We start from the raw sequence: 27,046 nt of genomic DNA on the forward strand, positions 1-27,046 counted from the left end.
CATTACTGGACACATGTAACTGGAATCCTGCAGTACCATCTCATTCTTATGTGCTCTTGATTTTTTACTATTAGTACTTAAAAGAGGTAGAGGTCAGAAGGCCATACGTTTTAATCTTTGATTCCTGTTACTGGTGCCCATAATGAAAAGATTTCTTCTTTCTAAGGTGCCAAAATCCAAAACTTCCTTTGAAAATAATGTAAACAAGAGGTGATTTGTCTTTCTTTTGAAATAATGTCATGTATCTAAATTTTGTATTGCATTTTAAAGAGTATATTGCTAAGCTGTAGGTGTGTTTATAGGGTTTTATATGTTTGAAAACCTGGGGGGGTCTTGATAGCCAATTTCATTATTGTACCTGTTTGTCAAAGAGTAGAGGGATCAAGCAAAGTGAAAAGTGTTAATAGCAGTTAACTACTGTCTGTACTCTCAGCTTGTGCTACCACCTCTCTGCAGACAGCAGTCTGGGTCTAGATGAGGTGAATCATGAGAGAGAAAGTGCAGGAGTCAGGAGAGGGGCAGGTGATAGAACTTCAAGGTGGAAGGGTGTTCAGGGTATAGAATCTTATTGCATGGGAAGATTTTTCTCTGTGAAGATGAGCTGTAGTGGTGGAAGAGCTTTTCAGCTGTGTGTGGCTAAGACAGAAAATTTAATATTCCTGAAGAAATACAGGCTGAGAGGAGTTTCTGTGGTATCTGCAACTGTAGGAGATGATGCTGGGCATCTTTGATGTTGGTCCTGAGTGTTGTAGGAACATAAGCCCCTGCAGCTCTGTGGGAGAAATGCTGGCACTACTTTCTTGCTCTGTAGAAGCCTCAATTCATACCTCAAAGACCTGGTTAATGGGATGATGTTTAGTGTTATTTTAGGCCATCAGGAGATGAGTATTGTCTGTCCTTGCCATTATTCTTCAGGCTCTCCTTTCAGCTTTTGTACTGTACTGTTATTTTCTAAAGCCACCCCTCCTAAGCCTTGATTCCAAATGTGTTTCATCAACATGCTTATTTTTATCAGCCATTTTGGATGAAAAAGCTTTTTCTTTAAAAATCATAAAGTGCAAGTTCAGAAAGATTGTGTCTGTGTGGTGTGTAGACATCTATCTATCAGTCTGTAGATATGCGCTGTTGTATATGTGATCACACAGCTCCACTAAGCATAGCAGACTTTTTTTTTTTTTTTTTTTTTTTCCCTATGGTTAAAAGGATCAAATTTTGGAAAAAGATGTTTCTGGGTGCAGGTTTGTTCAGTTCTCATTTTTCTGATTAACAATCCTTAAATTTGCAGTGCTGGTGCCAGATACAGCATTGTAATGTCAATATAAAACACGCCTAACTATGAACATGTATTTATTAATACGGCATGAATTACCCATAGAATCATAGAATATGCTGAGTTGGAAGGGACCCATGAGGATCATTGAGTCCAACTCCTGGCACAGGATACCCCAAGAATCACACCATGTACCTGAGAGCGTTGTGCAAATGCTTCTTGAACTCAGACAGGTTTGGTCCTGTGACCACTTCCCTGGGAAGCCTGTTCCAGTGCCCAACCACCCTCTGGGTGAAAAACCTTTCTCTGATATCCAACCTAAACCTCCCTCAATTCAGCTTCAGGCCTTTCCCTTGTGTCCTGTCACTGGTCACAAGAATGAAGAGATCAGCGCTCCTCTTCCCCTCATGAGGAAGTTGTAACTGTGATGAGATCTCCCCTCAGTGTCCTCCAGGGTGAACAAGCCAAGTGACCTCAGCTGCTCCTCAGGTGGCTTCCCCTTCAAACCCTTCAACATCCTTGTGGCTCTCCTTTGGACACTCTCTAATAGCTCAATGTCTTTTTTTATGCTGTGGCACCCAAAACTGCCCCCAGCACTGGAGGTGAGGCTGCCCCAGAGCAGAGCAGAGTGGGACGATCCCCTGCCTTGCCCACCTGGCCATGCTGTGCCTGCCACACCTCTGCTCTCCAGCCTCTCATTCCCCAGGCTATTCACAGAACCAGGGTTGCCCCAGCCCAGCTGCAGAATCCAGCACTTCCCCTTGTTAATCTTCATACGGTTGGTGATTGCCCATCTCTGTCGAGGTCTCTCCGAAGGTCCTCTCTGCCCTTAAGGGAGTTGACTGCTCCTCCCAATTTAATATTGTTGGGAATCTTGCTTCGTATTCCTTCAAGTCTTGCATCCAGGACTGGGCCAAGGATGGAGCGCTGCGGAACCCCAGTATTATTAACAGTGCTACTTTAGTAAGCGTCCTAAGATGCTGTAAAGGACAACCCGACTTTCGTGCAGGTGTCCTTAGAAATGCAAGTGGCAGTCACTGAGACCCATCTACTTAATTATGACTGTTTACACCATAAGAAGAAACTCACTCCTATAATTATATTCAGAATTATAGAAGGCTGTTGCTGCTGTAGATTATTGGATCTCTCTGGGGAAACTTCCGTCAAACGTAACAGCCTACATTTTTACTTTGTTAATTATAAAGCTGTGAACAAGAAAATGCAAGACAATCTCGACTATTCTTAGTGTAATAGTAGCTTCCTAAAATATTACTGCCTTTATGAGTCCCAGTGGAGGATCTTCCTTTGTGTGGAAAAAAAACAATACCATCCTCTTGCATAAATGAGGAAATGCGTTCCAGATGTATTAAGCAAATAATCAAAACACATTTATCATGGTTTCTTATAAACCCGCGGACTTGGGTTATCTGCAGGTTTGCTCTTCTTGTTTTCTCCATCTACCCCATCCAAAACAGATGTTTTATATTTTTTTGAGACTTTAGTTTGTGCCTATTTTGTGAGGAGGGATCAATTAAAAATATTTTCATCTCTTATTTGTGATGACATAGAAGAGCAGTTGTGTAGAGTAATTTGCTTTGCTTTTGACTGTTGTTGAGGTCTTTAATGAAGTTACCCATAAAGATACTCAAAAGCCAGTTGGACCCAGTTCTGGGCAGGCAGTTCTGGGTGGCCAATCTTGAACCAGGGCCATTGAACTAGATAATCTCAAGAGGTTTTTCAGAGAATTCTTCCTTTGGTGCTTTGATATTTGTGTGTTCCACCCTGACCAGTCCTGCTGTTGAGTTGTGATAATTATAAATCTTCATGGTCCTACTTCTGCAAGGTCTCTGTAGTCTTATCCTTCTCAGATCATCAACAGTTCCAGTGATGCCCAGTTGCTGGGCACTTCTAGTTACAGGACTGAAGCTTAGCTAAAGTCCAAAAGTGAACATTTGCTGAATTTTAAAACTATCAGGCTTACGAAACCAGAGCTTCTATGATGTGCAGCTGCTTTTTGTTCTGTCTGCTCCCCCAAAAGCACACCTGGTGGAAGACACTTTATTGAACAGTAAAATCAAATCTCACAAAATTAGAACTAAGCTCTGGGTGCAGAGTGTTTACTGTTTGCTTCAGAAGTACCCCCTAGCGTAATTTTGCTCTGAATTCATCCACAAACCCTTGTTGTCACTCAGCTGAGCTTTAAGGTTAGAGGGCCAGAGAAAACTTCTTGCAAAATAAAAATTGATTAGTAATGATTTTGTGTATATATCTGGAGGATGTGCAATAGTAACTCAGTCCTTTGAAGCTTGTAAGTGATTTCTGGATGGTCATTGAGCAGCAGATGGATTTGGCTGCTATTGTTGAAATAATCAGACCTGGCTTTTTTTTGACAAGCACCATTTAACAATGTGAGTGATGGCCTTGTGCCTTTATTTCAGCAGTGAAACCTACACTTATGCTACCTTAAGAGACCAGTGTAAGCTTTTGGGATACTTTTAAATCTTTACTGATGATTTACTCTTGTCTTACTTTTTATTATTGAATCGAATTTATAGAGGTGTTAAAAAACAGGCCTGTCAACCATAGCAAATACATAGAAGAGCCCCGTAGTGATATTGAGGACCCAAGTGTATGTTTCTTGGCTCAGTCGAAGAGTATCAAAGTTGATATTATCAGCAGTCTTCCTGCAGTGTAATACCTTTTTTCCTCTGATTGCCTCCTGGTACTGTGTTCCTTTTTGTCCCATGTGGACAAGCCAGAGCAACTTTCCAATGCCCGTGGAAACATCTGTTCTTTTCAGTAGTGGCTGCGAGGAGTGGGAGATGTTTTGCCTGTAGGTTTTTGTCAGCATTTCACTCTGGTAGTCTTTTGGCTTTTTTGGTGGTCTTCATGATCATAAAATGCCGACCAATTTAAGGGCAGACAACAGTACATCTTCATAAGTATTTGTGTGCATTGCCTGAAGTGCAGATGTGCAAATTCACCTTCCTTTCTTACTTTAACTGTGTGGATTCAAAGGGAGGAGAGATTGATAAAGGCAGACACTGCAGTTTTCCTGTCATAGCTTGTCCATGTGACTGTGAATTTTGAGGTCAAAAATTTTTGAGGATCAGTACGCAGTTGTGATTCCATGAAAATAGCTGGCAGGTTTGCCAGTTTAAACTGGTTCAATAAGGCTGATGTAGTAATTAATTCATCTTGAGATTAGTGATAGGAGCAGATGACTGGGGAATAGCACACCAGGTTTTGGGTCACTGGAAGAGGCAGGTGTGTTCTGCAGTCTTGGCAGATGAGTAAATCCTCAGTATATGCTGGCCACAGACTAGCTGCAGCAGAGCTGTCTAGTTTACCGCAGCAAGCAAGAAGTGGGATAAATTGTTCTTTCTGGAGCTTCCTGTTGATCTGACTAGGAAGCAGAATTAGCTTGTTCAGGGATATGAATACCTTTAGCCTTTGTGCACCACACAGGCAACCTTGCAGTCTCTATCAGCAAGGCAGGGAGAGTAAAGGGAGAGTAGAGGGCGATTTTGTTCATCTGAGGGGATCGTCTGAATGTACTGTAAATTTCAACTAAAGCTAAAACAAGGCAGGAGCAATGAAACCAGGAACAATGAGTTCAGCTTCCTTTCTGTGCTGTGATTGAGTTAATGTCAGCTGTGCAGAACTGCATCATGGCTGGACTCTGTCAAGAAGTTGGAGAGGAGCAATGTGCAGATGCTGGTGCAAACTTTATTTCATTTCTTTATATTGGCTAAAGCATTGATGCTGTCCTGGTTTTGCACCTTTTGGTTTCCTTTATGTGTTTACAACCTTTGAATTTTTTTGATTTCTTTAAGAGTGAAATTTTCCAAAGTCATATATAGGGCTTCTAATAAAAATTGCAAATCTTTTTCTGTCCTGACTTTATGGGGTTTTTTTTGTGAATCTGAAATAAAGTGAATTTCATCTGATCTGAAGTGTTAACAGGACAGTGTTGGATAGCTAAACTGGTTGTGCAGTCACTAAGATGTTTATATTCACACCTGTGGAAATACAATATTTCTGATTCTTCTCCTACTTATGCTGAAGGAAACTAGGAACAGTAGCAGTGAAGCCAATGGTATATTTTGAAATAAATAAGAACCGGGGTGATTTTTTTTTTTTTTTTTTCTTTTGCCATTTGGCTAGTGACAGCTTAGATCTCATCTGGTCTGAGTTGGCACAGCTTCACTAATGTTGGAGGAGCTTTTATACTAATTCACACCAGCTGAGCTTGTTATGCAGTCCAGTCTGTGCAATTGTGAGGTGGTGTTTTTTCTCCTTTTTACGTCTCCTTCTGCTTTCCATCTTGTGCTCTTGTGCTTGGGGATCTTTTGTTCTGCCCTTCTGCTGGAATTGCTTGTTCCAGTTCTGGCCAATTGCACATAAACCACAAGCCTGTTTCAGAGTAAAGCTTCTTCACGTGAATCAATACACTTATTTATTTTGATTCTAGGTTGCATAGATATGTAGAGGATTTATTTTAAATCCAAAACATAGTGGTTTTTTTTTGTTTTTTGTTTTTTTTTTACCTATGGAAAAAACCACTAGTTTTAATATCTGAATGCATTCCTGCATAGGCAATTTCTATTTATTTAATTTGATTTTTGAGAAGTCAAAATGAATACATACCAAAATCTGCTGCTACTGATGATTCTTTCTTGGAGTTTGGCAGAAGAGCTTATGTTTCTATTGTGGCAACAAAAAGTAGGAAGGATTAGGATTTATAGTCATCTAAGAATTGCTGTGTCTTAGAGCGTATCCCACCTTACCGGACTTGGGGGAATTAGATATACTTTGTAGAAAGAAAGCTTATGCTAACTTAAAAGCAAACTTCATGTGATAATTACCTAAGGACACTTTGATTAATCTGTTTGTATTCTAAAGGCTGATGACGTTTTAAATTGTTCAGGAAAGCTGGCAGTCATGATGAAAACTACTCAGAAGCTAAAAATGTCTTACAATTATGTGCAACTTGTGTGCAATACATCTTAGACACTGACAAGTAAAATGAAATTGTGATCATTCTGCTGTGTTTATAATAATTTAATCTAAAGCCGTATCTGTACAACTGTAAGAATTTTATGGGATTTTGTGGTTTGCATTCTTAGAGGTATGCATATTTTAAAAGTACGTTAATGAAAAAGAGATGATGAAGTTATCAAGTTCTGTGCTCCAGCTGAGGAGTGCTCGATCTCTCTGTTCTGTCTCATGGCCAGTAATATTTATATTAGAGAAAAAAAGGGGAAAACCTACAGTAGAGAAATGTGATAACCAAATATTCCGTGTCTTTCTTTCTAGCCAGGAATGCTTCACAGTTGATGATTAAGCAAAACCTGATGATGCTTATTGTTCCACACAGACAGTATACTGCACACTTGAAATCATAAATTTTATTAAGTGTAGGTTTTCAATATATATCTAATCTTCAGATTAGTAAGGAAGTTTATAGTCTCTTCTGATAAAATGGAGTGTTCAAGAATTTTAAATCCAAATCCTGGATTCTTGCTTGTCTTCAGTTTTCCATAGCAAATTCCTCAAAAACAGTATTAGCAGGTTATTGATTAGATGAAGTAATTTAAAACTGTATAATTAAGATTCTGTTAATGCAGCATCAACTTGTGGAATTTACATTTAGAAGTTCAAAAGCTTCACAAAGTTGGGGCAGACTACAGAAACCTCTGTTAAAGTGTATTTTTGTGATTCTGACATCAGTTCTAGAAATGAATAATACTGACCTGTGTTGTTCACTTAGTTAATTGGTCACTTGATTTCTTTGAGCAAATGACTGGTGAATTTCAAATTTCATCGTTTGTAAGACAAGTTTAATTGTAGCAGTTCCATAAGGCTTGATGTTTGTTGGAAGACATAAAGAACTGAGCTACAAAAATGCTTCATGAACATTAGTCTCTCAGCTGTACCTGGTTCTTGTCCTCCACTCTGCACTGCTCCATCACTGCTGGAAAATTATTATCTTTTATTGTTTAATTCCCTTTGGGTTTGAGATAAGCCAGATGGTGAGGTTGCCTTCCAGGGGAGTTTTCTGCTTTACATTATCAATTTTCCAATCCCTTACTAGTAATGGAGGAGTTGCAGCGTGTAATCCCCTTTGGTCTAGATGATTTTACGTACCTGTGTGTTGATTTTTAATTCCTATTATTTTGTGTATTTAATTTCAATTAAATTTTTGTTTGTTTTCTTTGAGTGATTTATATGAGGATTATGGTAGAAAGTATTGTATTCTTGGCACAGGTTTCTGCTTTCCAAAATATTAAAGTAAAATCTAAATAGTTATTTCTAAAGATCTAAGGAAAGAAGGCAAAAAATACCGTTCAACATTTTTTTCAGGAACTGCATAGATTTTACAGAATGTGAAGCTCAGTTTACCATGTTAGCTGATCCTTTGCAGAATTCAGTGTCTTGTGTAATTTGGCATATGGTACCTTTAGTAACTTGTTGGAACCCCTAAAATCTTGTTGACTCTAAAGATCCCACTGCAGTATGCTAAAATAAAGGAGTGTGTGAGTCCATGTGTGGAGTTTTGTTTTCATTTAAAGGAAGAAAGCCTATTAAGTAGTGGGTTCTAACTCTAAGAGTTCTTCAAATGTGTCATAAATGACTAGACAGTTTGCATAACATGTATGGCAGGAACTTGTTAGCTCTCACAATCCTCAGAAGCCTGGGAATGGGCACCCAAAACCAGCTTTTCTTAAAGAAGATTTTGCAGCCCTTCTCTGTCTCATCTGTGAAAGGATGCCATAACCCCCAGAGCTATGTTAAATATTAACTTGTTTGCCCACTTTGCCTTGAAATGATAAAGTGCTCCATAAATAGCAAGTGACATTTGTAGAAGTTCTTCTGATTGTGGTTTCATGAGGAAGGTAAGCCAAATGTGCTGCTTGAAGGATGTTGCCGTATAAAATCCCAAATGACATGCTTATTAACCATTCACTGCAGAAAGAATTGATGGGGTATTGCATGTAAATGACCTTGGGATGTGTTACTTTAAAATGTAATCTGTTGAGAAAGAAAATAAGGAAATCACACTGCCGTGTTTAGCCTCTTAGCCTTTTTTTTTTATTATTATTTTTTCTTTTCTTTTTTTTCTTTTTCTTTTTCTTTTTTTGACAATGTTATGATACAGTCTTGCAGGCTCCTTTTATTTTGAAGCCCACTGGAATTGTGTGTAATTTCTATGTATGAAGTTTTCTGTTGACGTTAGTATTTGGGCCTTTCACCTACCTGAAAATTCCTCCTAAGAAAAGATCGAGCATGATTTTCCTATAAAAAATTATCAGCACACACACACAAAGCCATCCTCACAGAATTATCTGTGTCTGAGGGACCTCCTGAGTTCTGCACCCTGCTCAGCACAGGTCCTGACAGAACAGTTTGCCCCGGGCTTTGTTCAGTCATGTTACAGCAGAGCCTATACCCGTCTATCACTGCAGAGAAGTGAGCTGTCCCGTCATGTCCGTAATCCTGGTGAAGTCGTGGCCCTGGAACTGTGCTCAGACTTTTAATTCCTCCTGTTTGCTTCCCGTGCTGTGTGCATGTGCATCCAGTTTTGCTTTCAGGAGAGAGGCAGAGGATTCCTAGAGCTGGTCATGCCACTTTTTAAAAGAGCTGTGGGTTTCCATTGCCTTTAATATTAGCAAGATCCCTTGCCCAGCAGAGGGAAGGGTTCAGAGCTTGTGATGGTAGAGCACAGACTCAGTAGTAGGATTTGAGCTGATTCAGTCTTTATCCACAGCTATGCTGATATAACTTGTATTTAGAAATGCTGTTACTCAGTAAGTTTCAGTGGGTATATGTAGATAAAGCGATTATGCGTTCAGGTATTTCTTTACAAGATGTACAAATGTGCATCAGCAGTTGAAAGGTGACCTCTCTGCATTTTTGTTTTGTTGCTTTTTCTTTTTCCATTTCCTGAGCAAGGGAGAGAGTGAGGAGGGAAGTGGGATCTAAGGCTGCTTTCTGCTGCTTGATCTTATTTGCTGTAAGTATGGTAGTTGTGATAAAAAACTTAGAAAACCTCCATTAAAGTAAAATGCAAAATACACCTCCCTCCCCCCAAAAAAACCCAACAGAACTTCCTAGTGTATTCTTTCTACCTTAAATTAAAAAAAAAAAAAAAAAAAAAAAAAAATTATGTGTTTTTGTAAAGGGTTTAAGAAACTCCAGATGGCTGTTATTAAAAAAAAAAAAAAAATGGGGGTGGAGAAAGTCAAGAAGAAACATTTTCTATTGACTTGTTCTTTCTTTTTGGAAAGGTCACTGAAAATTTACACAGTGACAAAATAACAACCCAATTAGTATCTGTCCTGTAAAACTAAATGTTAATTTATTTCAGATTCTCCTCTATTGACAAGTGGGACTGATATTCAAGATGGACTTCTCTACAGGAGTGCAGGGCAAAAATTACCACACTGGTTATGAGTTTCTATAGCAATTGCTGTCAATTTTCAAACTGTAGAGAAAAAAGATATAATTAAATACTATCAGTATGTTTATTTTATAGAAAGATTATTCTTTTAATTATATTTCTGATAGCTATAAACGACACAATTTGGTAATGCGAGTTAATCTTAAAAGCACAGCATCCCCTTTATCCAGTGCTTTAAAAAAGATTCCAGTAGAAAATACTATTTCATTAATTGTCATTACATAGGAATTATAGATTTAGGGGGTCTAACATTTCCTTTATCATTCATTTCTTTAGGTGTCAGTGGTGCACTACCTTTTCAAAATTAACTTCAGTGCATAAGAAGAGATTAATTACCAACTGTGAAAAAGGAATATTGTCTAGAGAACTAGTGACTTTTTTAGAGAAAGGAATCGCTTTAATAAGGGGCCTTAAAATGCAGTTCTTCAAATGAGCAAGAGAAATTATTCTTCTTATATTCCAGAAAGAAAAGCCAATAAATAGCCTTTTCTGATAATTCATTCAAATATTTTAGCCGTGAATTGAAATACCATCTGATCAAAGCAGTATCCTTTAATTTATTTTCTATGATTATCAGAATATTTCCATTCATATAGTCCACAAGGAAGACACAAAACTCACTGAGTAAAGGTTGGATCTTTCCCATTGAGTTCCTGTGATAGTGCCACAGGCAGAAAACCCACTTGGGCACATCTCTCCATCCCTGCTGAGACAGTGGGATAGAGACAGTGGTCTGTCCTCTGTGCTCCTGCTCTGTGCATGGAATGAGGTGATGTTTGGTGTGGAAGGAACTGCGTTGAGGTCTGCATGTTAGGTTTGGGTTTTTTCTATTGCTTTCAGTGAGCTTCTGATTATAGATACTGCTGTAGTTTTGAGTCAACTTCTAGTCCGAGTCCAATTATCTCTTTAGCCCACCTTATTTGCAGGTTTGTGTGCTCAGTAAAGGAGACTGTTGTTTTGGGGGAAGGCAAAAAGGCGCACAAGAAGTGTGTGTCTGTGTTCAGTAAACAGTACTGTGTTCCTGAGAGGGGGCCTCTGGGCAAAGCAGAGCACTGCTGGGGTGGAGGGTTCAGATATGTTCATCCCCAGGAGTTTGTTTAGCTCTGGTTTCCTCTGCAGATTTGCAGTGTGGGCTCTGTGGTCCCTGGTTGCTGTCAGCTGAGCTCATCCAATGTTCACTGTGGGGTGGATGTGGCTGAGTCAGGCTCTCCGCAGTTCAGACCGGGGCTGTAGGCATCCGCTGGCACTTTCCCAGGACACAGGAAACTTACTCTCTTGAAACTTCTGTGCTGTGGCCCAACTAGACAGAGAGAGAAATCTTCATCATCCTACAGCATCCTTGGTGGAACAGGGCAAGGGGAGGTTTAGAAAGTAAAGGACATTGCTGAGTTTGCTGCTTCTCCTGTGAAGGACCATTATCTGATTCAGTTTTCAGGATAATCATTCTTCTGTGGACAGATTTGAACCTCTTTGGTGGAGGATACTACTCTTACAACTGTCTGCCTCACTAAGGCAGTAGTTGGAAAGCATGAAATTGCTGCCTTTAATGACAGCAGGAAAGCAGTCTGTGCCCTTGAATGATGCTCTGCCATCTCTTCCTTCCTGAGGAAAAAAGTTCCTAGTTGATTGTACTAACATCTTTGAACTTAAATTTTTCGTGTATGGCCACTCACTATGTGCTTTTTGTTGTCCCAGTGCCTGACTTGAGACCATCGAGTCTGATTTGCAGAAGTGTCAAGTGCTCACAGCAGCACCTGTAGTAATAGGGAGTTGTACTTTGAACACAATAAACCCCATGACATCCTTGGTACTCAGAAACATCAAGCCCAAGGTATGTCAGATTGGGAGCAAAATTAATAGATGTTTTTGATCTTAAAGTTCCAAAGTGCCCAAGTTCCAGCTTCAATACGGGAGACACTAATGCTTGCCCAACTTACAAAGACATGCAGAAGAAGAAAAAAAATAAGTGTAATATTTTGTGAGCATTTAAATATTGTGGAACCAAATGCTTCATTGGGAAGCTCATAAAAGAAAGAATGTGTCTTCAGAGCTCAGCTTGAGTATTGCTCAGTGCGTGAAGCACTTGGGGTACGTGTTCAGCAACACAAGGAATGCAAGCAGGGACCATTAACCATTGTCTCTTCTCTGTGCTGAACAGAGCAAACTCTCGTGGAAAGATTGATACTTGTTTGTCTCACTGCAGACAGCATCATAATGTATTGCTAAGATGAGAGCATTTTAGTGTTCCTCAGGCAACCTTAATTCTGCTTTTTCAGAATATCTGAATGCTTCATTGAAACACTGAGTGTTGTGTTAAGGCTCACTTTTGTGGGCCGTTTTCTGGATGTTTTAAATTGAAAACTGAAAAATGGAAGTGTTCTGTTGTATATCATCACATTCTTATGAGTCATCAGTGTAATATAATTACAAGTATTGTAGAGTAATTCTGTGTGTACATACCTCTATTACATATACAAAATATTAGACAAAATTGAGAATTTATGTAAACATAGTGGGAGAAACATGGGATTTTTTTTTTTTTTTCAATTCGCAGTAAAAGATTGAGTGCTTTATGTGGCAGTCTTTGTTGTCTTTTTCTAAGAATCTTTTCTAAGGAAAATCCTTCCTCATTCACAGGTAAATAAAGCTGGTCTGTTTTGTGCAGTTGGCCCCTGTGTAATGGTGTAAACTGTTCTATAGAGTACATATACTTAGGTAGAGGGTGGTTGCAGGGTCATCTTGCGCCCCATCCCTCACTTGCTTGTGTATCTGTTTCCATCATCTTTTACTTGCCTTGTCAACTGTATGGCAAGAGTAAGCGAGAAGCCTCTGCAAAATGCAGCTAACACACTTCCACAATTTTTTTCAAGGACTTCAAGCAAAACCTTTTCTTCTATCTTTTCCTAAGCTTTTCTTATATAGTTTAGGTGCGTCTTTACAATGTTACATTTCTTGCATCTCCAGTAGCTGGTAATACTGTATTGTGTGAAGCTCCTTCAATCACTTCATGCCAAATTTGAATACAATTTATGTCACTTTTTAACGAAATCATTGTGCTTCAGAGAAAAAAAAGTGCTGCTGCCAGAGCTCATGAATTTTGTACAAATCAGAAAGTAAATGAAAAAGAATTACTTTGAACTTTAAGGAAAAATTACTTCATCTTAAACATTTTTGTTACCTACTTCATATGGAGATGGTTGCCCAGTTTTAGAGATCATCACTAACTTAAATGTTCTACTCATAAGCAAGAAAAGCATGGCAATCTGGCCATGGTCCTGTAGTATTACTGATGAATACTGATGACTTGAAATAAATTACATATGTTATAATTTTATTTTTTTTTTTTTTTTTAAGAAGTGGCTATAGACACTTCGTGCAGTGCAGGAAGAGGGAAATAAGGACTGGGGGAGTACTTGAAACATAATTTCCATTGCATTTGTGTCATATGAGTACTGAAATAATGAAAGAAGTTTCTAGAAATGAGGAAACTAATTAAAATAACTCTGAGAGAGAAATCTAAAAGGGATATTAACACAAGGTGATTGCTCTGAGATTAAAGATTTTTGTTCTTTTCCTTGTAAATATATAGCGATGCTTGTTTCATAGTAAAACTGGAAGCTGAAATGGATACATAGGGTCAAATTCATCTAATCTGATTTACATGTCTAAAAGTTAAGTGTTTATCTACATTTCTTATGATAGAGTGAGTAATTATTTGTGCTATTCTCTTCCTATTTACAGTAGAACTGAAGGATCTGGTTTACATCAGATACTTTGTAATGTGTAATGGTTAAGTAGCCACCGGTGTTGCCCAGAATTATGCTGCTTCTCAGCATATTCTTGAAATACCTCTGCATCTACTTGGAAGCCTCCCCAGATCCCAAGAGAATATATTAATAGCCATCAAATTGTAACTCTTTTGGCTTGAGTGAAACCCTTCAGTTTCTGCCTCAGAATAGCTCAGGACGTAGCAGTGCCATTCCACAGTGCCACTGAGCAGGTGTAGGATTAGGCACAGGTCAAGTCCTTTATCTGGTCGTGCATTTCAAAAGGTTGTTGCTTTGCAGAAGTCAAGCAGTGCACTACAAGCTAAAGACACTAATTTCCAAGTTCAGGTTTTGCTCCATCTGAATGTTCCTGGGAACATGAATATGGGAGAGGAAACAGGAGATTTTAGGCCCAGGAGGAAGAGCAGGTCATGGCTCACTATGTCTTTTCCTGGGGCACAGAATTGAGTCTTCTGAGGTGTCTGTCTCTGCTACAGCTATATACTTTCCCTTTTATGCATGTCTGTGTACCAAATGTACTAAAGACTAGTTAAACATCTGTAGTTGTTACAGGTGCAGATAAAGTATTTGCATGTATTCAGGTTTGACAAATGCCAGCTGGAAACACTGGACTCAGCAGCAATATAGAGAGAAATGTAAGAGGGTCTTTTGTGACATTGTCTTCGAATCCCGTTTGCTAATGTCTGTAATTACATGTTTAAATCACATCTATGTCTTTAATAGCATGAGACCTATTGACAGAAAATATTTTGTCCAAGAACACTCAATGGCCAAATTTTCTAAGATGGGGGATCAGTGAGTAGGCATGGGTTGAGAAGCCACTCTTTGAAGAGCCCTTTGTGAGCAAAAGTAAGAAATGTCCTTCAAGCTGTATAGCACATAGAGCTGATGGAGTAGTTCTCTAGTAAGAAGAAAGGAAACCTGGGAGCAGTGCTTCTGAACAAATCTTTTTGATCCTGTGCTATGTGACAATACATTTAAATACACCCAGACCTTTTATATTGTGCTTTCTTAAAAATATATAAATTGTGTGTACCCAGAACCTTGTCAGAGCTGATACAAAACACATGTAGTAGAATTCATTGGAGTTGGACTAAAAATGCTGTACTTCAGTATGAAATCTTTCAGCTTTACCATCAGAATACTGAAGAACTATTGACAGAAAGATTTTGAACTTCAATGTTTTACATTTATTGTGGCTTACCTAAATCATTCTAGAAATGAAGGACTATTACCCCGACTCCAGTTATAAGGCAAGTGATGCCTAAGTGATCATAAGGCTTTTCATGACTTTCTTCCCAAGAATGAGTTTCTGGCAGAGGAGCTAAATTGTAAACCTTATCTGTCTATTATTTTTATATATTGTAAAGCCAAGGAACTCCAGTCATAAGCTCAAGACTTCTTTATATGGTACAAGCTGTAGAAAAAACAAAACGTGGTATCAGTCCCTGCCTGTGGAAGTTGAATTTATTGTGCAGTGTCAAGCTTTCGGAGTAATCATGAGAGTGTGCTGCTGTCAGCTGAACATATTTTTTAACCTTTTTATATACATACAGGTGTTCTGGCTGTTCTGATTCTTGAACAGGAATATCAAACATGCTGAACAGCATCCTGTGCTATGACAGATCAATTGCTACCTCTGTATCTTTTGAGGATGTCTTAATCTCGTGAAGATTGTCCCACATTGTGATGATCTTTGTGTTTTTGTTCTTTGCTCTGTCTGTTGTTCTGTAAGAAAAGGCCGTTTTGTAAGACACTAAGCAGTCAACTTTGGTGAAATTTTACCAAGAAAGTTCCATCTGGGGGCAGTGAATATATGTGAGGGGAATATTGTCCAGCTGTACTTACACCCTGAACAAATGAGATTCATAATTGAATTTCTGAACTACATTGTAGACTTGGTCTCTCTCTCAAGTGGGACCTCCTCATGTATTTCTTTATAGCACTTATTTTTTCAAATCTCCATGGCCCCAGTGTCTAGGGAGATTTACCAGTAATAGAAGATATTAAAAGGCTCAAACCCTCAAAATCCAACTTTTCCTAAATGAACAAAACATAAAGAAATTTGAGTTTGCTTTTACATAGAAAGAACAAAGAGAGCAGTTCTGTAGCCTGCAGACAGAGCCAGGGGAAAAAGACCGAATAAGTCAATTAATTTTTTACTCTGTGACATAAATTAGGACAGCAAATTGCACTGTCATCCATGGAAAATGTTCAGCCTTGAGACAGGGATAAGGAAAAACCTCAAAAACTAAGGAAGCCATTTGTTAGCTATGCAGGCTGAAATACAGAGAAAAAGAAAATCATAGACCATTAAGAAAATCATATACCATTAAACTATTTATAGTTAATTACTAACGTCTTGTATTGCTCTTGAGAGTTAAGTGGATACTTTATCGTACATGATTTGAAAGGGAGAATGCTATTGCAGTGTATGGTTATGAACTCTGAAAAAATAGCCAAGAGTTTAAGTAAGATTCTTTTTAATGGTGGATTTGTCATTGATTTTATTGGGAATGCTTAGGAGGGCTTGCAGGAATCAGAGATATGGACTTGGGCAGAAGCAGGAAGATGGAAAGGAGCAAGGAAGGAGGACTGAGAAATTAATAACTTCAGAAGATAAAATATTTGAAGTTAAAAATATCCACTGGAGGGAAAGCTCCTCCTTATTGCTTTGGTTCATTCTTTCCTCTTCTTGCTAATCTAGTTTTCCTGTCCTCTTCTGCTCTGGTTATCTATTTCTCCCTATCAGAGACGTTTTCTTCCCAGTTACTTGGCCTGTTGCAATATTGGTAAAATGATAGAATGAATGTGGTTGCATATTAGAAGAAAAGAGAATCTGGTGGATGGCTTCCCTGGGAAGATTTTTTTAAGCAGGCTGTTGTTTTAGTAAATATATAGCTCTTTTGGTTATAGAGCAAAAATAAACATAATTTTAAACACTTATTCAAAGCCTTTAAAGTTCTTTTGCTTAGTTTACAAATGGAGAGAACAGAAAAGATCAGTCTGACCCAGGAGACACAGATGTGGTCTCAATGTGACTGTTATTGTTAGAAAATTATTCCACACAGGAGATTTAGAAAGATAAGTTCTGTTTCTGTAGAATGGGTGTAATTGAATATTTACTTATTTTCTTGAGTTCATGAAGAGTGGCTTTCTTAACAGGCATAGTCTGAATGCCAAGTCCTCATTTTAGGATGTTATTCAAACTGAGTTGCACACAGGAGCCTGAATGCATGAATTTAGCTGAGCTACAAGAGAACACTGTGATGGTTTTGATTTTTGCTTTCACTGGAGAGGAGTTCAGAGAAAACTTTGGTAAGCTTTTTGGCCTCAGTTGCTTAACATCCCAGCCACATGACCTTGCAGTTTCAGAGGCTCTTCTCTATTAGACTGATGCCTTAGTATTACTTTATTCCATGCAAAACTTTTGACTCCCAATATATGGGAGGTTTATCTAAAATAATTTATGGAAATAATAAGGAAATAATTTTAAATGGCTTATTTTTAACACAAGTAGACATGTTTGCCTCATTGCTGTGGCAGTTATGTAGACTATGCATTCCTAATCTCTAGAAGTAAGTATATATTTCTTTTGCAGAACTGTTTATCAAAGCCTGATTTGTAAGATGTCCATTAATCGCACAGAACTCAAATCTGGGTCTCAGCATTCATTTCCAGAATTTGTGGTGTTTTGTGTCAAGTGACATGTTCATTATGTCTATAATTTACTTTTTATACAGTTTAAACCCGATTTGTTTTGTAAAACATGATGTGTAATCCGTATGCCCTTGAGAATCTGTTCACCCCTCTTCCCACTGTTTTAGTTCTAGAACTGGCTCCATTAACAGTCATAGCTTGGACTGAAAGAAGATCAAATTCAGTTTTTGCTTCTGGAACTCATCCCAGATTTCAGCTACTCATATTTTGGGTGTATTAATTTTTGTGCATTTTGCGAAGAACACCTTGTCTGCAGGTTGTTGTGTATTCATGATTTTGCCTCAATCCAAGATCAAAATTTAATTTCTTTCACTTCTCAGTAACTGCTGAGTATGACAATTTGAAGACCCAATTTAGGGTCTATTGAAAAAGAAAGATTTCTTTATTGGCAGTTTTACAGAAGTAGCAAAAATTCTTAAATAAAAGCTGGTATCGATACAAAAATAAGTATGACTGGAATGTAAACCAAAAAAGCTTTGTCAACCTGTTACTAATTCTATGTTCCAAATTATATCTTAAAATTGCTGTACAGAGCAGAATGTCTTGCCTCACACTCCTTGAGAGGGTGAGTGTTTCTGTCTGTGTTTTTTTCTGAGGATTCAGAGCGATATAATCCATTAATTCTGGCAGGTCATTATTTATGCCTTAGTGAATAATTGGGAAGATTCCCATTCTGACTGAGCAAATTTAACTTTGGTTTAACATTGCTTTTTGGAGAATGACTTGCTTGGTCTACAGTACACATAAACTGGTTCACCTTGGGCTCGGAGCTGAAGTCCAGGACCAAGAGATGACTTATCAAAGAAGATAAGGACTCTTGAGCTTTTCTGTAAGACAGAGCTGCAATGATGCAACCTTCTGACATCAGATTTGGGCTGTCCTAGCCCTCAGTGTGGGAAGCCACTCAAATAGTTTTATCCTTTGCTCCTCCGTCTTTGGCTACCTGACAAGCAAAGCTTCCAGCAATTTTCTTCTGGTGGGGAGTCAAATTTTTCATGTGAGGCAGCAGGAGCCTGGCAGTGTAAAAACCTTTGATGGCCAGTTGGGGAAAGCTCGTATGTTAGGAAAGCTTTATCTGTTGGGCTGTGTTATTTCAAGCAGTGATGCTATGATTGCCCCACCAGGTCGCTGGAATCTGCTGCTTTGGCCAGGTCTCCTCATCAGAACCTCAAAATGCTTTTTGCCACATTTAACACAGTGCTGTGTTCACTCTTTGTGTCTTGTTGACTCACATTCACTTGACTTCTTTGCATAATACTTGCCAAAATTTGGTGCATTTAAACATGTATTCATGTTGGGAAAGCTATGGGTTGCTCCCTCACTCAACAGGATGATTACTGGCTCATTTAATTTCTAAGTCACCTGATCATTTCCAGTCAGAAATATGTTTAGAAGCATGCATTAATCTTGTTGAGTCCCCCAAGGTAGTTGTTCAAATGACTTAAGTCAATGTTGCATTGACTCGGAGCTTTACAAATAGAAAGTTGGAGAAGAGGTCAGAGACTAAATAACTGAAGATTAAGGGTGTATATCTTTGCTAGTGATGATTTGAGGAACAAATTTTAATAATCCGAATTTTCCTTTTTCTTTCAATTATTTTTTCTGAGTAGAGGTAATTCTTCACTGATACAGCTTTCACTTGGAACATTTGAGAATTTTTTGGTTTGAAGGCTGATAATTGTACAAGGATCTTTCAAGAGACAAGTTCAGTTTGGTGAATAGGTGTTTAATCATAGCTCAGATGATGCTGCTATGAGCTGCTAGGCAGATAGCAGAAATTCTTTGTCTGCTACAAAGTGAAAAAACCTGTGATGTGTCACAGTCTTTCTAAAAAAAAAAACCCAACAAATCAAGCAAGAAAACCAGGACAGAAAAGAAGTTGCTGATATAAAATCAAGACATGCATTGCAGAGTTCAAGTTCATAGCAAGTCAATAAGGCAAAAATGTGTTACAGTGGAAGTGTTACAGTTACCAAGTATGCAATTACCAATATCAAAATATTAAAACAGCCTAAGCCTTAAATCCAAAGCTCTGCTAATCAGAATATACACCTGTTCTTATCTTCTGTCATCTTTTTTTTTCCCTGTCTGATCTACCATTAATCATCACTAATATGGGGAAGGAGGATCATCACCCCCATCATGTATACTTTTTTAAGCATCTGTGAATTAATAATGCTAGTGCTTAATCTGGTATCTTTAGGTTTCAGGTTTAATGCCTCTGTTGAGGTTAAGCAGTGACCATTTCAGAGCCCTCATGGATACTGCTCCGGGTGTTTTACTTTTACCTCTGGAGGAGGGGCTTGGTCTACAGAAATGCCCATCTATATGTGAGAATCCGGTGCTTCTGAAATGAATAGGAGTTCCGTCACTGAGGCAGGAGTTGCTGATCTAGTAAAGGCAAGCTGGAAGTTTGAAGATGCAACACCATTGCAATGAATTATCTTCCCTTCTTCACAGCCATGCAAATGTAATTAATATACTGGTGTATGGATAGAAATAGTACTTTCAGCATGGAGGAGAAAGAAACAGTTTATGGTTTACACTTAAAGCTCAAAATCCCACCCAAATGCAAATTTCAATTCGTGATCAATTTCTTTGTAGTCACTCTGCTTTCTCTAAAAATCAACGGAAGCAAGTTGTGCAGTTCTTCACATAATGTAGCGTGGATTGTAAGTTTCCAGAGTCAGGTTAGCTCATAGTCTGCTGGTTGGTCTAAGCATTGCTTTGAGCAGCTCTTCCATGAGGTACCTTTTGAGTTCACACCCAGTCCTCTATTTTGTAAGACTTCCACAGTTCAGTTGATGAACTGTCTGCTGTCAAATGTCAGGAAGTGCAAAGTCTTGCCTTTGAGCACATGAGAAGGGACAAGCAGAATATCCTGACTCCTCTGTGAAGTACTCTCATGAGCTGATGTAACTCCTGTGGCAGTGCAATACTGCTGACGCAGCAGATGAGACACAGAGGGGTTCTGCTGAGGACCTGTTATTCCAGAAAAATAGGCAGGTTCAAGTGAATTAATGGAATTGAAGTCATAATTGTGTTTTCCCAAGCTTGGTATGCCTCCCTCTATTTGAACAAACTCAAGCCTTTTTAGTCTCAGCATTGAACACAACAGGATAACTCAGGATGTCTGTCATCAGTGTCCAAATAACAGGAGCTGTTTCCTTTCTGAGAGCAGAGACAAGGCTCAGAAAGAAGACTTGTGCTTCCAGCCTCCTGCATGAAGATGGGGAAGCTGCTGAGTTCAAAGTTTCCAAAAAATTAGTTTAAATTGATACTGGTGGGGCTGCCGTGGCCCTGGTGCATACCTGTGAGATGTGCGGTGATGTTGTATTACTCAGGACAACACTGCAAGTGCTGATGGTGTGAAGTCAAGTCTGTCACACATGCACGCATCCTTTCAGCATGTGTGTTTGTTCAGGCATTTGTTTAAGTTTTTTAATGCTCTGAGCCTTTGCCAGGGCTTCTGGGCTTTCAGCTTATTTCAAAATCAGTAGGATGATGGCTAAACATAGACTTACTTTCTTGTGTTGAAAATATCCCTATTTGAATGAATCAGTGCTACTGCCCTGTAAATGTGAGAAAGTATGAATATTTACTTTCCTGACAGAAATGTTGCATCATTATCTGTACAGCTTTTATTTATTAAATATTGTCCTTTTATATTTAGTGCTGCATAAAAGAGACTTGTTTATGTGGGAGCAGTGGCTTTTCCCAGGAACAGCAGCTCAATATTTCCCTGGTCGGAGGTGTGATGCTATTGCAACAGTGCCTCACATCCCATTGCTCTGTTTCTTCCAGAAGCCTCAAAAGAGGCAATTATGGTATTTTAAAATGTTGATTATTATGTTAATGCTCTATAGGCTTGACTTGTCTGTCAGGCCAAGGAAAATCCTCTGAACAGGGGATTAATGTTTATGTGCCTGACAAAACACAGTGGAGTCAAGTGAGGCAGTGCTCAGCTCTAAGCACAGCAAAGGGTAGTGATGTATAGCATTATGCAACATTTCTCAAGCCTGTCTGAAACTTTGGACACAAATTGTCAAGGCTGTGGCTTTTTTTTATTGCCATTTTTGGTTCCTGGACTTGGTGATGTGCTCAGTCTTGCTGCTATTTTTGATTTAAGTGGGATCTTTCCTGTAGCCTTTAAATCATTCATTTGGCAGTTACTTTTAAGATATTTCTGGTTTGCCATTTCACCTTTTTCTTTATTTCCTCTTAATAAATAGGTTAACATGTTTTCAGTAATTTTGCACATTGTGAACTTAAGCTCTTGAATTTTTATCTTGTTTGTGTATTGCAGCTGGTGCTCAGGATAAAATTGGCTGGGCATTTGGCTTGGGTTTGGAGAGGCTGGCCATGATCCTCTACGATATCCCTGACATCCGACTGTTCTGGAGTGAAGATGAACGCTTCTTGAAACAATTTATTGGGCCTCACATTTGGCAAAAAATAAAGTTCCAGGTAAAATAACATATATATGATAATAATTTACTGTGATATATGCACATTCCTAGTGAATATCACGTAATTGAAATTCCATGTCATTAAAAGATTGGGTTTTAAGGCTACAGCTTTACAGCTATCATGATTCTCTGATGTTCTGCAGTAAAATCCAGCTTTTGATAATAACATTTTTTTTCAACCAGATGATGTTGTAAGATCCTTCTGATACCCAGTCAACATCCCTGTTCTGAGTAATGCTTAAGCACATATTTAACTTCGAAATATATCCAGAATAGGGTTTGATTTAGGCCTATGGTTTGGTTATGTTATGGTTTGGTTATGTCCTTGAGTTGTGTCTGTGATTCTGTTTCATTGTAAATATGTGCTGATGCAAAGCATTCAAAGATCATAACATGTTCTCCATTTTTCCCATTGTTTTCGCCCTACAATCATTGATGTCAATGTGAGTTTCAATGGTAATCTTTGGCAAATTCTTTGTGGATGTGCCTTGCCATCTTCAATGTCAGTTCTTTTCTCCTAGCAATTGCAGGGGAGAGTGCAAGCTCAGCCTGCATTTGTTTTGTAACTCCTCTGCTGAGGTGATTTTTGTAGTTAGCAACCTCCTCTTGTTTTTTGTACTTACAAAGCAATCAGGCATGACTGGATTGGGTGGAAATGCTACTTCCATAATATTCTTCAGCAGGAGCATGGAGAGGTTCAAGTCAGGTGGTGTCAGCTGGTCTTTGGGGGAGTTGAGCTGACACAGATGCTTGATAAAGTCTGAAGCGCTAAAGCAGTAAAATACTTTTTGCAGCTGTCTTTTCCCATTTTGTTTGGTTTCTTTGTGTACAGCTTGATTATGTTTTTTTATTATTTGTAATTATTAAGGGGGAAATCAAGAGTGATAGTGAAATTTGAGTAGTCTCAACAGCAGTAGCAGCATCCATCCATTTGTTTCCAATTCATGGCAATTCTCACATATGTTGTTTGTAGCATCAAAATATTGTTTGAGATAAGTTTGGGGAATAGTTTTGGCTTTTTTGGTTTGGGTAGGGGTTTGAGGATTTTTGGTTGGTTGGTTGGTTTTTTTTATTTGTTTGTTTGGTGATTACTGGCATTAGCGAATTCAGCTTGTAGTTAGTTACCTTACAGAAAGATGGGGTTTTGCCACTGTTCCTGAAGGTGTGTCTGCTTGATCTACAGAATGTTTGTTGTTCTTTTCAATAAGAAATGTTCAAGTCTCGTTTTCAGCCCTTATCTTTCTGGCTGGCTTTGCTTGTGACTTGGTTTATAGATTGCAATCTGATGGAGCTAAGATGAGATTTCTTGCTTGCTTTAAAATTGTGAATCCAAACTTCAAAGTGATATTAGCAGTAGATTGGGCTTTTGGGGAAAGGCCCAGATTGTTGGAATGCTACGGACTGATGTTGAAGGTGAGTCAAAGAGAGGGCTGGGTATCTGGCTTCTCTAAGTTGCATGTACTTTTCAGCTTCATTTTTAGGTAAATCAGGTGTAGTGAAGCAATCTGAAGATGTTAAAGGCACAGCTTACTGTGGGTAAGCTCAGAGGAAAGTACGTGGTTTCTAGGAAGGTAAAAGTGATTTTTTTTTTTTTTTTTTTTTTTTTTTTTTTTTTTTTTTTTTTTAAATTATTAATTGGTGCTGTTTGGTAGCCTTAGTTTTGGTTCTTTCTCTCTTCTTAAAAAAAGGATATAGCCAATGTTTTAGAAACAGATTTTTTTCTCCGGTATCGAGAACTGCGTAGGGAATTTTTAATTATTATTTCTCTTTTATTTTAGTTTTTATTCTTTTTTTTTTTTCCATTTCCCCCTTTCCCTTTAAGTGCATACATACACCTACTTGACTTGGATGTTTCATCTACAGTTTTGGTAATTCTCCCCAATTCTGAGTTTACATTTTTCAATTCTGTATCTGAATACAAGAGAGTAGAGGCAAGCTTAGGTTTTTGTGCAAGTCTATATCCAGCTTTCATCTGGTATCTTACACTGAGCTTTTTTGAGCTCTCTGCTGTACATACTTCTAGTACATACTGGCATTGCTTTTTAAAGGGTTAATGACCACTTCAAATGAAAATACTATGAACTACTCTTTGGTGCTACCATAAGATCTCCATTTTTTTCTTCTGTTCTATGTTATTTTTCAGGTATGCTGGTTTAAAACCAAGTTAGCAGACCTTCTGTTCCTGTCTACTTGCTAAAGAGTCATAATTAATGAATCACATTGTTTATTCATATAACACTTGAAAGAAAACTTTTAGCCTGTCTTCCGGTGTTCGTGTTGTAAGAAATCTCAATGGATATTTTAAAAGTGTCAGATTTTCTGCATGCAAGGCCATGCAGTACTTTTCAGCCTGACTAAACTGAACAAAGGCAGACCAAGTGTCTTGAGAGCCTTTTACGACAGAAATTGAATCCTGCAGCTCAGAAAGTCCAGGTAAATGTTCATCCTTTATGTGCTTAACTGAGAGAGACCTCCCAACCTTTGGGTACTCCCCCAAATCCTTTCTTATAATCTGAATATGGTCCACCAACATAAATATTTTTTCTTTCTCTTCATTAAAATGTTCTTCAAATACATGAAGTCCACACTGTATAGCAGTAACCTTTAGCTGGGCTAAATATACTCTTGCTCAAAAACTGCATTTAGTTAGAGCATTTTCTTGGGACTTAGAGTATATGTCTTATGCCTTGTAACAGCCTGAATATGTCAGACTTTTCCCTGTGTCATCAGTTGCTCAGTACGTGTGTGCAGGCTTCAGCAGGTCAAAAAGCTGCTGGGAAAAGCTGACAGTGCTTGTGCCACTGTGGCCACTCAGCACAGCAGTGTTAGAGTGCTTCTCCCCACAGATCAGATTATTGCCTGGATTTGGATTAGCGAATCACTCCAGCTATAATTTGACACAAGTCACAGCAGTGTGGGGACCAGGGTCTGGTAACTTGCTGTCAATTGTTTGTGTAGGACTTCTGCTCAGGCTGTGAAATTAAAGGCTGAGGATGGACAGGGCAGGAAGGACCAAGACCCTTCAAGGCACAATGTAATAAAACAAATGGCTCGGTTCCGATCTAGTCCGCTGTGTTATATCTCTCTTTGCCAGGGCCCTGGGCACAGTTCCATGTAATCACTTTCTGGTTTGTGCTGAGCCAGCATTCTTACCAAAAAAAAAGTCCACGGGCTGACAATTCTCAAGGAAAAGTACCAAAATGAAATGCCATTTAGAGAAGGAAGTCACTCACAGTTCAGATGTCGTGTGGTGTGCCCAGAGGTGTGGATTGAAAAGGAAGGACTCTAGCAGCAGGATGGATCCTAGAGCCTCCGTCATTTTGCTGCCAAGGCAAGCAAGTGGCACATCATGTCGAGTGACTCCTGATGTGTAGGAGTCACTTCACAAAGTCACTTTGATTTGATGCTGCTAGTGTCTCTGGCTGCTGTTGTTTTAAATAGTTATTTATTTCGATTGCCAAGGACCCTTGTGGCCTGCTCTGAGGTCAAAGCAGAGGCATTATTATGACTGTTCTGGCTCCGGTACAGAGGGAATCTGGATCAGATTTCTAGCAAAACTACAGACTCCTATGAGATTATGGGTATTGCTGTCTTCTTGATTTTCTAATTTCTGCATTATCTGTAATATTCTGCAATATCTGCAATGAGCCTAGCACTGCCAATTTTTTTCACCCCCTTCCACCATCTCCAGGGACTGCTCCTTCCTGGTGTCTGCTGGCACACACAGTCCCTCAAAATTCAATTTCTTCATAATTACCTGGTAGCTTCAAAACTCAAAATAATAGACTTTCTCACCAGGATCATTTTAATGGCTCCAGAAAAGACAAAGCTCCTGGAGCAGCTGTGCTGGAAGACCTGAGGGGATAGTAACCTTTGGCAATGGGGTGAGGAGACTTGACAAACAACTTGAATTGACACTGTTCACCTCCTGCACAGCTGTAGCCAGAATGGTGTGTGTGGCCCTAATCCAGGACACTCTTACTGCTTCGAAAAGTGAACAGTCAAGGACAGCAGAGATGAAGAAAAGCACACAAGCAAAAAAGATGTAGTTGTGTGGAAAAAAGCGATTCATTATACTGGAAAAGAAATCAAAGCAGGCTGCTCTTCCTCCTGGGCAAGATAGCAAAGGCTGGGCCTGCTTGCTCGCATTTGCCTTTGCTCAGTGTGCCATAGGAATTAAGCTCCCGTTCTAATGACAAAGGATTTACACAGTAGCCCAGTTTGCACTGTTTGCTGTGTATGTGAGCCCTCTTGTTCACACCATTAGACAGTCCAACTTTTCTACCTTACTGTGCACTTTTCAGTTTTCAGGGACAGTAATCATCCATGTGCATCTTTCCTGTGCACAAGCCTGATTGTTGCTGGGAGACACAGAGCTTGTCCTGAAGCTTTAGAAGATGCTGAAAATAAAATGCACTGTTGAGTGTAAGGGGAAACTTCAGCAAATTAAACCATCCTAGTCTATATCCTTTGTTCCATGCCTGAGAAGAGCATATAGAATATATGCCATCCATTTCAAACAGTTTGATCTTGCTGCATGCACTGCCCAGGGTGGGTCTGTCTGATCCATCATTAGTATGCTACTCCATATAATTTATATTTATCTCCTTAGTCTATGATTAGGATTATTTTCAAATAAAATTTAAATAGATTCCCTGGTTGCTGGATTTTCAGATATTTTTCATCGAGATTAGGTAACTCCATGCTGAAATGGTTATTCATTTATTATGTTTATTTTCTAATAGTGCATTTATTAAAGCCAGATATGCAACCATTAGTATGTAAATTTAACTTGGATGTTTGAACTTCAACTGTGACTTATTGTCTAATTAGTTTTAATGTAATTGAAGATACATAATGTGTGTCTGCATGTGGAGGTACAGTAGAGAATAGATTGATGATGTTGTAGCATAAACATTTTACTGGCATGACTTTGGGAAGGTTGAAGATCTAAGAGTGACTTACATAGATCATCTTAAGTGAACATCAATAAAATGTTACAGTGCTGTATATCATCTCAGGTTTGTCCGTATGCTCTGCAGAACACCGTGAAACTCCTTTTTTAGTGTTGGATACGCATGGAAAGTGAGCAAAAATACCTCCTTCATTGCAGAGATGCTGCACTAAGCTGAACGATTGGGTTAGAAATCACTTGATCATCAAGTCTTCTCATCAGGATGTTCTGTCTTGTATCATTTGTAGGTAGTGCTGGTATTGAAGCTCTGGGAACCTGAGCCCTCTGGCCCCAGCCAGGCAAAGTACTGAAGCACATGCTGAGCTTTAAACTTGCAAGCGGTCCCGTTTAAATAAAGGGGATAGTTCCTGTGCTCAGTCA

The 27,046-nt window shown here is 38.8% G+C and overlaps 1 protein-coding gene across 8 annotated transcripts in view; it reads left to right on the forward strand.

The window, feature by feature from the left end:
- Positions 1 to 27,046, forward strand: part of FARS2 (phenylalanyl-tRNA synthetase 2, mitochondrial) — a 233,197-nt gene that overhangs the window by 114,336 nt on the left and 91,815 nt on the right. For all 8 annotated transcript variants that reach the window (XM_058420306.1, XM_040061857.2, XM_040061876.2 and 5 more), the window contains one exon: positions 21,549 to 21,709. In XM_058420306.1, coding sequence (XP_058276289.1) covers positions 21,549 to 21,709 — 161 coding nt within the window. The remainder of the gene's footprint in view (positions 1 to 21,548; positions 21,710 to 27,046) is intronic.

Source organism: Hirundo rustica, chromosome 1 (genome assembly GCF_015227805.2).
Source record: "Hirundo rustica isolate bHirRus1 chromosome 1, bHirRus1.pri.v3, whole genome shotgun sequence".
Taxonomy (NCBI): domain Eukaryota; kingdom Metazoa; phylum Chordata; class Aves; order Passeriformes; family Hirundinidae; genus Hirundo; species Hirundo rustica.